This window comes from Penicillium nucicola (assembly GCF_028828085.1).
Source record: "Penicillium nucicola strain IBT 29836 chromosome Unknown utg000002l, whole genome shotgun sequence".
NCBI lineage: Eukaryota > Fungi > Ascomycota > Eurotiomycetes > Eurotiales > Aspergillaceae > Penicillium > Penicillium nucicola.
In genome coordinates, this window is record NW_026643126.1 from 2,760,107 (window position 1) to 2,772,510 (window position 12,404).

The window sequence follows — 12,404 nt, forward strand, 5'->3', positions numbered from 1 at the left end:
CCCCCAGGTATACAAGAACTGTACAAGCACTGTACAAGAACATTGTTTGGAGGAGAAGTGGTGGGCTATGCACAGCCACGGTCTTGGCTCTGCAGAACTCCGATGGCCCGTCTTTACCCAAAACACTGCAGGAAGAGCTTGGTTTAGCCTTTTTTGGGGTGGAATGATTGGAGGACAGAGTGGATAAAGAGATCGTCAAAGGAAAGACCCGTCAGATCGGTGAAGCCCTTCTAGCGTCTGGGTAGCTTCAGGTTGACTAGTCCAAATCGCTTGAGGCACTGCAAAGAGAGTATATGATCAGGTACATGCCTCGGTTGGTGGACAAGTTGAATAGGTCCTGTTTGCAGGAACCAAAGACGTGTATGCAGTCCACCTGTCGTCTATACCTGTTACCTTTTGATCTTATCATGGTCACTGGATCACTTACCACTTAGCTTCACTATAGTTAACAATCAACCCCGACTGAACAGTATAGAATAAGTTAACTCGGAACTGAAAGACTAAACAGAATAAATGACCGGGTTCCACCCCCGGCTACCATCGGGCGGGGCGCAAAAAGTCGGCAACTTTACTTTTCGCCTTTGGGACTCTTCTCTTCTCTCTTTTACCTGTCGAGGTTCATATCCATAATGTCGTCGAATACCTTTAACCCCCCAGTGGCCCTGGATGCCATTACCCAGCAGATCGGCAACACCCCCCTTGTTCGCCTGAACCGTCTGCCCCGCAGCCTCGGAATCGAGGCCACCGTCTACGCCAAATTGGAATATTTCAATGCCGGTGGCAGTGTCAAGGACCGCATTGCCTTGCGCATGATTGAGGAGGCTGAGCGAGAGGGTCGCATCAAGCCTGGTGATACCCTCATCGAGCCGACCAGTGGCAACACGTTCGTCTTTTCTTCGCGATGGTGTGATCCGGGTTGCTAATTGGTGATTTAGTGGTATCGGTTTGGCGCTGGTTGGTGCTGTCAAGGGTATGAAGTGATGGATCGAATCGGATTGTGATCAAGGATCAACTAACCATGATTCGTTATAGGCTACAAGACTATCATCACCCTCCCCGAGAAGATGTCTGCCGAGAAAGTCGCCGTCCTGCGCGCCTTGAACGCCACCATCATCCGGACTCCCAATGAGGCTGCCTATGACTCGCCCGAGTCTCACATTGGTGTCGCCAAGCGTCTCGAGAAGGAGTTGCCCAACGCCCACATTCTAGACCAGTACGGCAACGTGAACAACCCCTTGGCCCACGAGCTCGGTACCGCCGAGGAGATCTGGAACCAGACCAATGGCCAGATCAATGCGATTGTGGCCGGTGCCGGAACGGGTGGTACCATTACCGGTCTTGCACGGGGTCTCAAGAAGCACAATGCCGATATCAAAGTGATCGCCGCCGATCCCTTTGGTTCCATTTTGGCTCTGCCTTCCACTCTGAACGATGCTCGCGCCAACGAGCCCTACAAGGTAGAGGGTATTGGATACGACTTCATTCCTGATGTGCTTGACCGACAGGCTGTGGATCACTGGTACAAGACGGCCGATAAGGAATCTTTCAAGTACTCTCGCCAATTGATTGCTCAGGAGGGTCTGCTCGTTGGTGGTAGCAGTGGCAGTGCCATTGCCGCTCTCGTCAAGGCTAATGAGGAGCACAAGTTCTCCAAGGACGACGTGCTTGTTGTGGTTCTCCCCGACAGCATTCGCAGTTACCTCACCAAGGTAAGACCAGATGAATGCAACATGCAAATTCAAAATGCCGCGATACTAATACCTTCCAGTTCGCTGATGACGACTGGCTCGCCGCCAACGACCTGCTCCCCCAAGTCCCCGCTGAAGTTGCCGCCACAACGGAGACCGAGCCCGAGTCTAACCCTCTGGCCGATGCCAAGGTCAGCGCTCTGCGCCTGAAGCCCATCACCGCCGTTACAGCCAGCTCGCCCTGCGAGACCGCCATTGAGATCATGCGTGACCGAGGCTTTGACCAGCTCCCCGTCCTCGCCCCCTCGGGCCGCAGGCTGGTGGGTCTCGTCACTTTGGGCAATGTGCTTAGCCGTCTGACGCACGGGCGAGCTTCCGGTCAGAGCCCTGTCTCCGATGTCATGTTTGACTTCTCCAAGATTTCCGAGGTTGTCACCGACCCCCGTGATCTCGGCAAGGGCAAGGATATCCTCAAGCCTCAGGCTCGCAGCCGTGGCTTCATTGAAATCACCATGGACACCCCTCTCAGTGTGCTGAACCGCTTCTTCGAGTGGAACAGTGCCGCCGTTGTTACCGAGAAAGATGAGAGCGGTGCTATGAAGCCTTTGGCTGTCGTTACCAAGGTCGATCTCCTTACCTGGATGCTGCACCAGAGCAAGGCAACTCAGGCCTGAGCTTCTTCTGATCGGATCGATATTTATCTGTCCAAAATGTATTCGGCATGATAAATTGCTTCTTGGGGGTAGAGGTTCAACATTGGGCATTCTGATATTTGGGATGGGCGTTTATTTCCTCTTGCGCAGGCCTCAGTGAGATTCAACTACACGATACCTGGGCAAAGATAATTGGCGTTGAATATGATGCATACTTAATACACATAGAGAATAGCATAGTTCAAATGGTACTGGTGGCGATGACGTATACTTGCTACACCTCCAGTTATGACAACTTCAACTATTTCTCAACTCCGAACAAAATGACTGGAATATTTACCTACCGTAACTTTTCTCTGGAAGATGTGCCGGATTTGCAGGACCGAGTGGCTGTCGTCACGGTGAATCATCCTGACTATCACATCAACTATAAGGCTAATCCTTGACTAGGGTGGGCACGCAGGCATTGGCAAAGGCACGTACAGTTTGCCATCTGAGAACATAAAGTTGGCATGCTAGATATATGACTGAAACAAATTGACACATATTAGAAATCACGGCTCAACTTCTCTGCCATGGAATAGCGAGAGTGATCATCCTCGCCAGAAGCCAAGACAAGTTCATCACTGCCTGCAATGAATGGCGACAGAACCAGGCTATCTCCCTCAGCGAAGATGACCCTCGAGTCAAGTTTGTCAAGTGTGACTTGGGAGATATCGAGAATGTCAAAGCTGCCACGGAGAAGATTCAAGAAATGACAGATCGAGTCCACATCCTGGTCTGCAACGCAGGTGAGAGAGTGTCTCTTTTTCCTTCCACTTACCGTTTCAGTGATATCTCACACAAACATGAAGCTCTCGGTGTCCCCAATGAATACACCCGCTCGCCACAGAATATCGAGGGTGTCTTCGCGGCAAACTGCGTCGGCCACCAAGTTCTGACTACGTTGCTCATGCCTCTGTTGAAGCATGGCGTGGTAACAATACGCAACGGCGATGTCCGGATCGTGGTCGCCAGTTCGTCTTTGCACTTGACATGCCAGGAGCTTGATCTCGATCTTTTGACTTCGTCCTGCCGCATCAAATGGCCCGTCTTGTACGATGGAGTTTGGCGATATGGCCGGTCAAAGCTCGGTAATATTCTGTTTGCAAAAGAGCTTAGTCGTCGGCTTTTGAATGATCGAGATCCGGCTAGTAAGCATATCTATGTCAATTCTTTCTTCCCCGGAAATATTGTCACTGATCAATGGCTTGACTGGTCTTCTTATTTTGGGTCGTTCCTCGGTTGGCTTATGAGATTGGGAGGCTCGTCTTGGGGCCAGACGTTGGAGGACGGGGCTGCGACAGCGTTGTATCTTGCTGCTGCCACTGAAGTGAGAGAGGAGAATATACGTGGTCAGTACTTTATACCTATCGCTACGCTGTGTGAGCCCAGTTCGATTGCTGGCGATATGAAGGTTTCAAGGGATCTCTGGGTGAGTATCTCATCTTTCATTCCGATCTATCTGCATTTCAGGGCTCATCACCTGTAGGACTGGATTGATGCTCAGGCTACCGAGACACTTGGGTTGGACTGGGAATGGCAGAATTAGATCGAAACATAGGAGAATCGCTGAAGAACTCAATGCACTTTTGGTATCTGCCATATTAAATACAACGCAGAATCGATCTATTTACTGTTTTGGATCGAGACAATAGAGCAAAAGAGTGATTGGTCATAAACCCATTACTCATAGGCACATGCCAACCCAATCTTCCCAGCGACGCACTCCAGAGCCATATTCTTCCTGCGAGTCACCCTTGACGGCACCACCAACCACCTCGACCTTGACACCAACCTCATGTTCCAGCAGCTTGAAGCTGAAGGCTTCCTGGTCGTCATTGCCGAGGATTTCCTCATCGTCATCCAAGGAACTGTCCGCACTTGCATCCAAAAGACCCTTGTTCTTTGAATTGCGGATGCGGTCAATCTCAGCCTCCAGCTTCTCTTTTACCGAGCCAGGAGGAAGAGCCGTGAACAGATCCTGTTTGTTGGCGGCGACCAGGACAGGAATCTCGGTGGTCCGCTTGCTGGACGATCCATTCTTAGCACGCTTCTGGAGTACCAGAAGAACATCGTGAAGATAGGTCGCGGTGTCGCGAAGTGTGGTTTCGTCCACCAGGGCAGCGGTATCAACCATGAAGACTACACCCCGTAGCCGGGTCTTAATGTCCTTGGACTGAGCCATAGCCTGGAGCTCCGATAGCCCCTGCGAGGCACGGAGCTTGCCATGGCCAGGGGTATCCCTTACACGGTACTTGATCGGGTTTCGTGCAGCCTCCTTCAAGGAAGGATCGTTGACCGAACGGTACCGGTTGGAAGCAGTTGGAACATCGGGTGGCAGGCTAACAGTTACCAGAGTCGACTGTTGAGAGGTGTGGGTGGTTTGCGACTTCTTCGACGCGGGGGAAGACTTGGCCTCAAGCTATAGATTTATTAGCAAGGAGCCCCTTTGATTATCCCCGACATGATATTAGATATTGGATCTTACCAAGGTTGTGAAAGCAGTTTTGCCAGCTCCGCTGGGTCCTAGGAGTAGAAAGTTGCTCGAGGGCGGAGATGCAACCGCTTGGAAGAAGAACAGGTGCAATGTGATTGGGACACCGAAAGTGAAGAGAATGGCAATGGCAATGGCCACCAAGTTGCCATCGAATAGCAATGTGGCAATGCCTGTCACCGAATCCCAGCCTGCTTTGCTCGACATGGTTGAGACTGGAGAGTGTGCGCGGAGAAGAAGGCGTGGGCTGATGACGGAGAAGAGGTGGCCCGCACAGACCACCGGGACATGTATGAGACGCCCTTTGAAGGAAAGGAATGTCCACTTTGCATACCACAGGGAAATGAAGGGATGTGTGGTCTCTTTCCTCTGGGGAGATTCCTCTCTGGAAAGACATCTCTGTCAACCATCTCAGTATGCGAGTCCAACTTCCGGCAGTCGTGCTGTCATTTGCTGCCTTGGTCTGCGCCCAGATCAATGGCCTGAGTTTCGATGGCGGAGAAGTTGTGAGCCTTCTTTGGGGCTTGGATAGTGAAGAGCCTTCAAATTATGACTTCTATCTTTGCGCTGGCGACGAAACTACAGATTCATATGTACGTTGTTGGTTCGAGAGTTACGTTGGACACTTGCTCACCACTGTGTAGGATTCTCTATCCAAAGTCATTGAGAATGGCGCCTATTCTTCCGGGGATAGCGTCTCTTTCCGAGTCGACCAAAGTATTGGTGGGAACGACCCTGATGCATAGTAAGACGAATTCTCCCGTTGAGACATACCAAAAGGGTGAATTAACTGACCATCGCTCTCATGTTCAATCAGCTTCCTCAAAGTGGTTTCTACAGACTCTCAAGGGTACTGGTCCGGATTCACATCTCATTTCACCCTGCGAAACATGAAAGGCTCCTTTTCCCCCAAAGTCATGGACGCAATCAAGACAATGAAACTGAAGCCCCATACTGCAATCCCCTGGCCTATAGTCCAGGATGATCACCTACTCGAGGAGAAAGTTCCTCCAACCTTCAACATCTCGAGTCTAAGCGTTCCATCGACTGGGACCCTCTTGCAGTTCCCGACACCGACGGTGGACAGTGAAACTGACCACAATGAGTTGCGGAGACGACAAGTGATGGCGATCGGCGGTGTTGGAGCTGCCGCCGTTGCAGCCGCCGCTGTTGACCAGCACACTGTCCCATTCGGCGAGCAGACTGGCCTAACGAAGTATGCCCCCATGCCCAAGAGGGCTGGGTCAACTATTGCAACTAGATCAGCTACTCCTCAGTATCCGCCTTTCCCATTCTCAATTGCTACTGCCTATCTTGGGGCTCCAACAATTCAGTACACGGAAATGGCCTATGCTACGTGGACAGCAAACAGCATTGAGAACACGGTATGTTTGTCATTTTCTGTCTTATACTGGCGGCCCGAAAGCTAATCCCTCAACCCAGGCTGCTCCTGCTGCTCAGCCCACCTTAGACAAGAGAATGCAAAAATGGCTCGACCGCTGGAAGGACTGATTATCTCTTTACATCATAATCTTGATGAATATTGACCACCGGCGCTCACATCAGTGAGAAGATATTTGTGTGTTTGTGTTTTATGGCCCGTTGTCATGGTTTTGGCGTTTGTTGGCCAATTGGATGGCCTTGTATTGTTTGAACTTTTTGTGCTTATATCCCCAGCTATATATTGAAACAAATATCCAATACGAATGGGAACATCAGCATGCCTATTTCTATCCAATGCGGTTGAGCGCAAGAAATCTTTCGTCTCGGTTGTTCGTTGAATGCGTATAATCAATGATCGGACATGATGCTAATTATTTTCACTTCCACTCATCAAGTGCCGGCGTTAATGAGGGTGTTACCGGATGACTGACGATATCTTCAGGATGGAACGAAATGTTCTCCCGCATCGCCACATAATCGCTATCGGCATAGCCAAGCAGCGTTTCAATTTCTGTACTGCGGTGTCCCTTGATGTGCGCGATCTCGAGGCTTCCGTAGTTCACTAAAGCACGACCGACTTCCTTCGGCTCCTGGGCGTGGTGGTAGAAATCGCCATTCAGAGCGTCGGGGGATGGACGCTCTACAACAACTAGACGAACAGCCTCCTGTTGGCCGAAATGACCTTCAACTCCAACCACTCCGGCTGGGAGCAAATTTGCCTTATTCAAAAGGGCATTATAGGCTCCGTGGTCGATGAACAAAGTTCCGTGCGGGTAAAGCCCATGTAGCAGCCAGAAAGTTCGTGATTGAACCGGTGTATCAGACCGAAGGAATCGGGTATGGAGAGGGGCTGTTGGGGCATCTTGTTCATTTGCTGTGCCATTGGAGCGAGCTTCAACGTGTTGTAGATACTTCACAATCTCGTGGACGTTGCCTGGTTTCGAGCTCTTGGTGATGACGGTGGTGACACCAGCACTGGTTCCAAGTTTAGCAGCCACGATCTTCGTACTCATGCCTCCAGTTCCAAGAGAGGAGCCAGCTGATGAGACGTCGGCTTCAAGAGAGGCAATGTCGGACACAACTTCAATAGGTTTCGCGTCAGGATTAGTTCGTGGGTTTGCAGTATAAAGACAATCGACATCAGTCATCAAGAAAAGGTAGTCGGCTTTGACCATAGCCGCTGTAATCGCAGAAAGGGTATCGTTGTCGCCAAATTTAATTTCCTAGGAGCATTATCAGTAATTGACGACGAATGACAAGATTGGAGCTCTTACAGAAACAGCCAGGGTATCATTTTCGTTCACAATAGGAATGACTCCCATGTCGAACAACTGTCCAAAGGTATTTTGGGCGTTGACATATTGGGTCCTCTGGATTGAACGTCAGTGTTGCAAAGAAATATGAAGAAAGACACATACATCTGCAATATCATTTCTCGTCAGAAGAATTTGGGCTACAGGGACGCGGAGGTGCGAAAAGAGGTTGTCCCACAGACTCATCAGTCGACATTGGCCAACTGCAGCGAGTGCCTGAAAGAGGTGGTTAGCTTCAACATGGAACACATGTCGGAATGGTGCGCTAATCCACGGCCCAGTGTCTCATACCTGTATCCGTGGAAGATATGTTGGTCTTTCGTCGACATCCATCCTGCGGAGACCAACCCCCACTGCGCCAGACGATACAAGGACAACTCGGTGGCCTTCCTTGTGTAGCCTTGCAACCGTTTCAACAATCAAGGTTAAAATTGACAAAATTGGTTCGTGTGTCTTTTCGTCGACGATTGAACTCGTCCCTATAATAAGAACCAAAGCTGTCAGTATGGCGGTTCGAGTCATCGCGCATGTATAGATTCCCCGCACCGAGTTTAATCACAATTGTCAGGCTTGATGTTGCTGCCATAATGTCAGATCCAGTCGATCCAAATGGATCTTGCAGTCAATCAAGATGAGAAACAAAAGGAGTACACAGAATCCTTGTTGACTGCCTGTGGCAATTGTCCGCGGAGGAGTCACTTTTTGCCCGAAGCCGGATGATTCTGCCACTAACCACCGCTCGCTGCGGAGGTTCTTCCTGTACTGCGCGCGACCATCTAACAAACCAAAGTCAGAATTCACGATGACAGACTCCCAAACGCCAGGTGCGTCTGCGCCTACAAAGGAAAAGCCCGATACGACAGGGTTCATCCCCGGTGATGACACATGGACCCAATTCCGCAACATCTATTCCATCCTCACCGGCAAGATGTCCAACGAAGGCATCGAGAAGTTCCGTGTCGCGCGAGATACCCGAAATGAAGCCGCAGATTGTAAGCGTTGTGAAGAGCAGCGCGATTATCTTCTCCAATACAGTGCGTTGTTTGCTGAGACTTGAACCGGGGCTGTAAACTTACATGATCAATGCGCAGGTCCTACTATCCGTTTCCTTAGTGAAAGCATTCAACAATTAGGAGGTGATCTCCATAATCACAATATCTATTGCCGCCGCTGTACGGATCGAAAGGGCGGTGGTTTCGACCCCGAGTATGGGATTTTGATTTGCGCGAATGAGATGAAGGACCAGGGACATCTCGAGGACACAATGGCCCATGAGATGGTTCATGCCTTTGACCACCTGCGGTTCAAGGTCAATTGGTCCAATAATCTGCGACACGCAGCCTGTACCGAGGTATATACTACTTTGTCTTTGCTCTACTGGGTTACGGCAGCTAACTTTATCTAGATTCGGGCTAGTTCGCTCAGCGGCGAATGCAGATGGGCGCGCGAGTTCTTCAGGAGAGGACAGTGGAAACTTACACAACAGCATCAAGAGTGTGTCCGCAGACGAGCTATTCTCTCTGTGAAGGCTCGCCCGACCTGCAAAGACGAGGCCCATGCTGAGAGGGTTGTCAATGAAGTCTGGGACAGCTGCTTCAGGGACACCAGACCTTTTGATGAAATCTACCGATGATACCACTCCCTTCTTTGACAATCCGCCCTATAAATTCTCCACCCTTGTATCATAGATATGTATGTTTGAATGTACCATATTTCATTGGCGATGTTGAAAACAAAATAAAACAGCAACATATCGCCGTATCATGTAAAACACTCTCTCCTAACTAGACTCCAGAAACAAACCAGCGCGCCCAAAAATGCTAAACAGACTAGAAGCTCCAAAGACTCCATCCACATGGGGGCAGAAAAAAAAAGACAAAAAGGACACCAAAACACCCCAAGACCTGTCATGTAGGGATCATTCATGCTTTCTCGGCCTTAGAGGAACCAGAGGTCCGTTTCACAGGCTGCTCATCCTTTGCACAGTGCTTGACAATCCAAGGGTGACGCTGGATCTCATCGAGAGGAATTCGCTTCGCAGGGTCAAGGACCAGCAACTATAAAGTATTAACAAAAGAAGCACGTATGCAAAAGACGATTAAGCTTACTTTCTTGATGAGGTCTTTTGCCTCAGGGCTCACGAATGATGGGACCGACATATCTGCCCGGCTAATTCTCCGTTGGGTCATGATGGGAGTATCCTCAAATGGTGCCTCGCCAACCAAGAACTCGTAGGTCAAAACACCCAAACTCCACAGGTCAATTTTCTCGCTGTAGTAGTTGGTCTGGGAGCCACTGTGCAGCATCTCTGGGGGCAGATAGTCGAGAGTTCCGCACATCGTCTGACGTCGGTTGTTGGGGGCGTGTACACTCCATCCAAAGTCACTGATTTTGATCTCTCCGTGAATGCCAACAAGAATATTCTCAGGCTTGATATCACGGTGCATAACATGCTTCTTGTGGAGATATTTCAGTGCCGCAGCCATTTGAGCTATGTATTGGGCAGCCTTCCACTCTGGGAATCGGTGCTCCTTGCGAAGATGCTTGTAAAGCTCTCCACGACCGGCAAACTCGAGAATCAAAAAGATACGCTTGCTGTCATGGAAGTGACCATAGAGTCTTAGAACATTCGGGTGTCGTAGGTTACTTTGGATCTCGATTTCACGGCGAACTTGCTTCTGGACTCCACCCTGTTGAAGTTCGGACTTGTGCAGCACCTTCAGTGCACACACAAAGCCGGATGAACGTTCCTTGGCCAGATAAACTCGTCCGAACTTTCCCTTTCCAAGAGGTTTGCCGATTTCGAACATCCCCAGATGCAGTTCCCTCGGTATAGAGGGCTGTTCATGAAGAGAAGGGGTGCGCTTCTCACCATTTTCGTCGGTGTTTCGGGAGACTAACGTTCCATGACCCTTGCCCGGCGACGGAGGAACATTCATAGCATTGACCTTGTTGTCATTGTTGTTTTGAAGGGCCAACTTGAGCAATTGTGCTCGGTTTGAGTTGCTGTTTGTCTGTGAGACGCCTGCCGAGGCAGAGCCCTGAACCAATATCAGCAACTTAATTCGCACACAGCGGACACGTTCAAATACCTTCTTTCCATAGCTCCTTTCATTGCTTCCCTCTTTCTCGTCTTTGACAGACAAATGCTCAAAGCGAGATTCAAGCGTCTTAGTCGCCATGGTGAGACTCGGCTGTGGGGGAAATCAAAGTAGAAGGACAGGCAATGCAAGAGCAAAATAAGAATTCGATAAAGGGATAAAAGCTGGATAATGTTAGTATAAGGCGGTCATGGTCTTGTTGTCGTTTGGTGTTGGTCGATGGAAAGAGATCGCAAAGATCGAGAGAGAGACAAAGCTCGGGTGTTTGGGGAATCCCAAGCGCGTCTCCGAGGCAACCTGTTGCTTATGTCATCATGTCGTCTTTGTACGAGTCACCGCCTTCCTTTCCGCTTTGAGGGCCAGAATGCATTGAATAACATTCACAAAGCTGCTATACCTTCAACTAAAATGACGTAGGTTCAATGATCATGTTTGTATCACTTATATCACAGACTATATGTGTTTTACACCTCACCTTATAGCATACTGCACCGTCGCAGTCACCAGCTTATTCTGCCGGACAAAACACCTCGGGCTGTCGGTCCGCCTCTTTCTCCGTCCGCGGGGTTATCGCTATCAGCTCCGAGCGCAAACGTTTATAGATCTCAGGTCCATTTTCTCGTCTTGGTCGTACTTGCTAGCTGCAATAGCTGTGGATATCACCCACAATGGCTACAACACAGGCAACAGTGTCTCCAGAGGCGAAGAAGCCCAACACGATTCGCATCAATGGATTCCTGATCTCAACACAAAAGCTACCCATCCTCAAAGCCAACCCGATTGAGGGAATGACCCAAAAGTTGGGGATCACACCCCCAGAAATGATATTTGGTGACAACTATGTTGCAATCGAGTCAGAGAAGGGTGATTGGGGCATTAACTTCAATGCGTTTGATGCCTTGGATCTGGTGGACAAGACCGGTCAATCTATGCTTCAGGTCGCATACTCAAGAGAATGGCAAAAGAGCAGGTACTGGCATCTAATATCCATCCCCATACATTGCTTTATCTATACTAATATTTCTCGATTTACAGAGAGAAAACACATGAAGGCATCAAAGAAGTCGTGAAGCCATTCGACTGGTCCTATAGTACTGATTACAAGGGTACTCTTCATCCCAATGCGCGCTCATTCGAAGAAACAACGAAACCAATTCCGATCGAATTATTGAAACGTCCAGATCCCATCGTATTTTTCGACGAGGTTGTGCTTTACGAGGATGAACTGGCCGATAATGGAATTGCGATGTTATCTTGCAAAATCCGAGTGATGCCCGGAAGACTGCTTCTGCTGTCAAGGCTATTTATGAGACTTGATAACGTCTTGATCCGACTTCGAGATACCCGAGTCTACGTAGACTTTGAAACCCGTGAGGTGATTAGAGAATATTTATCCAAGGAGTGTGATTATGGAAAAGTCCGCGAGGTATGTAATGTTCTGTAGTTTTTATTGAAGGTCCGCTAACTTTTAAATCACACATAGATGCTGGCGGCCACCAGGGACGATATCCCAGCATTTTTGAGAGATGCCAACCGACTTTCAGAGATTCTCCCTGTTGTTGAACATCGCACTGAACGAGTGGATCTCAGTGTATGAGGATCTACAACTTGCCTTTTCATGGCATGTCCTAGCCCTGATTTTCACTATGTGTATCACCTTGCCTTTTGAT

General features: G+C 49.4%; 8 protein-coding genes across 8 annotated transcripts; 5 read left to right on the plus strand and 3 right to left on the minus strand.

Annotated features, from left to right (window-relative positions):
• Positions 1 to 629: 629 nt before the first annotated feature.
• N7511_002800 (cystathionine beta-synthase CYS4) lies at positions 630 to 2,362 on the plus strand (the record flags this gene model as incomplete). The annotated part of the gene is made up of 4 exons (XM_057125225.1): positions 630 to 883; positions 936 to 970; positions 1,033 to 1,709; positions 1,769 to 2,362. The coding sequence occupies 4 exons, from the start codon at positions 630 to 632 to the stop codon at positions 2,360 to 2,362; spliced, it is 1,560 nt and encodes a 519-aa protein (XP_056987384.1).
• Positions 2,363 to 2,664: 302 nt separating this feature from the next.
• Positions 2,665 to 3,932, plus strand: N7511_002801 (putative short chain dehydrogenase/reductase; the record flags this gene model as incomplete). Its single annotated transcript, XM_057125226.1, has 4 exons — positions 2,665 to 2,742; positions 2,792 to 2,825; positions 2,893 to 3,815; positions 3,873 to 3,932. 4 exons carry the CDS (start codon positions 2,665 to 2,667, stop codon positions 3,930 to 3,932), a joined length of 1,095 nt encoding a protein of 364 aa, XP_056987385.1.
• A 138-nt stretch (positions 3,933 to 4,070) lies between these two features.
• Positions 4,071 to 5,084, minus strand: N7511_002802 (signal recognition particle receptor subunit beta; the record flags this gene model as incomplete). The annotated part of the gene is made up of 2 exons (XM_057125227.1): positions 4,071 to 4,805; positions 4,872 to 5,084. The coding sequence occupies 2 exons, from the start codon at positions 5,082 to 5,084 to the stop codon at positions 4,071 to 4,073; spliced, it is 948 nt and encodes a 315-aa protein (XP_056987386.1).
• Positions 5,085 to 5,293: 209 nt separating this feature from the next.
• Positions 5,294 to 6,389, plus strand: N7511_002803 (putative beta-1,6-glucan biosynthesis protein (Knh1); the record flags this gene model as incomplete). The annotated part of the gene is made up of 4 exons (XM_057125228.1): positions 5,294 to 5,470; positions 5,522 to 5,622; positions 5,695 to 6,262; positions 6,321 to 6,389. 4 exons carry the CDS (start codon positions 5,294 to 5,296, stop codon positions 6,387 to 6,389), a joined length of 915 nt encoding a protein of 304 aa, XP_056987387.1.
• A 308-nt stretch (positions 6,390 to 6,697) lies between these two features.
• N7511_002804 (glutamate 5-kinase) lies at positions 6,698 to 8,219 on the minus strand (the record flags this gene model as incomplete). The annotated part of the gene is made up of 5 exons (XM_057125229.1): positions 6,698 to 7,543; positions 7,595 to 7,690; positions 7,739 to 7,849; positions 7,925 to 8,112; positions 8,180 to 8,219. 5 exons carry the CDS (start codon positions 8,217 to 8,219, stop codon positions 6,698 to 6,700), a joined length of 1,281 nt encoding a protein of 426 aa, XP_056987388.1.
• Positions 8,220 to 8,435: 216 nt separating this feature from the next.
• Positions 8,436 to 9,266, plus strand: N7511_002805 (mitochondrial inner membrane protease ATP23; the record flags this gene model as incomplete). The annotated part of the gene is made up of 3 exons (XM_057125230.1): positions 8,436 to 8,667; positions 8,725 to 8,984; positions 9,039 to 9,266. 3 exons carry the CDS (start codon positions 8,436 to 8,438, stop codon positions 9,264 to 9,266), a joined length of 720 nt encoding a protein of 239 aa, XP_056987389.1.
• A 289-nt stretch (positions 9,267 to 9,555) lies between these two features.
• N7511_002806 (aurora family serine/threonine-protein kinase) lies at positions 9,556 to 10,815 on the minus strand (the record flags this gene model as incomplete). Its single annotated transcript, XM_057125231.1, has 3 exons — positions 9,556 to 9,690; positions 9,742 to 10,674; positions 10,726 to 10,815. 3 exons carry the CDS (start codon positions 10,813 to 10,815, stop codon positions 9,556 to 9,558), a joined length of 1,158 nt encoding a protein of 385 aa, XP_056987390.1.
• Positions 10,816 to 11,402: 587 nt separating this feature from the next.
• On the plus strand, positions 11,403 to 12,331 carry N7511_002807 (TIP41 family protein; the record flags this gene model as incomplete). Its single annotated transcript, XM_057125232.1, has 3 exons — positions 11,403 to 11,704; positions 11,770 to 12,160; positions 12,218 to 12,331. The coding sequence occupies 3 exons, from the start codon at positions 11,403 to 11,405 to the stop codon at positions 12,329 to 12,331; spliced, it is 807 nt and encodes a 268-aa protein (XP_056987391.1).
• Positions 12,332 to 12,404: the final 73 nt, after the last annotated feature.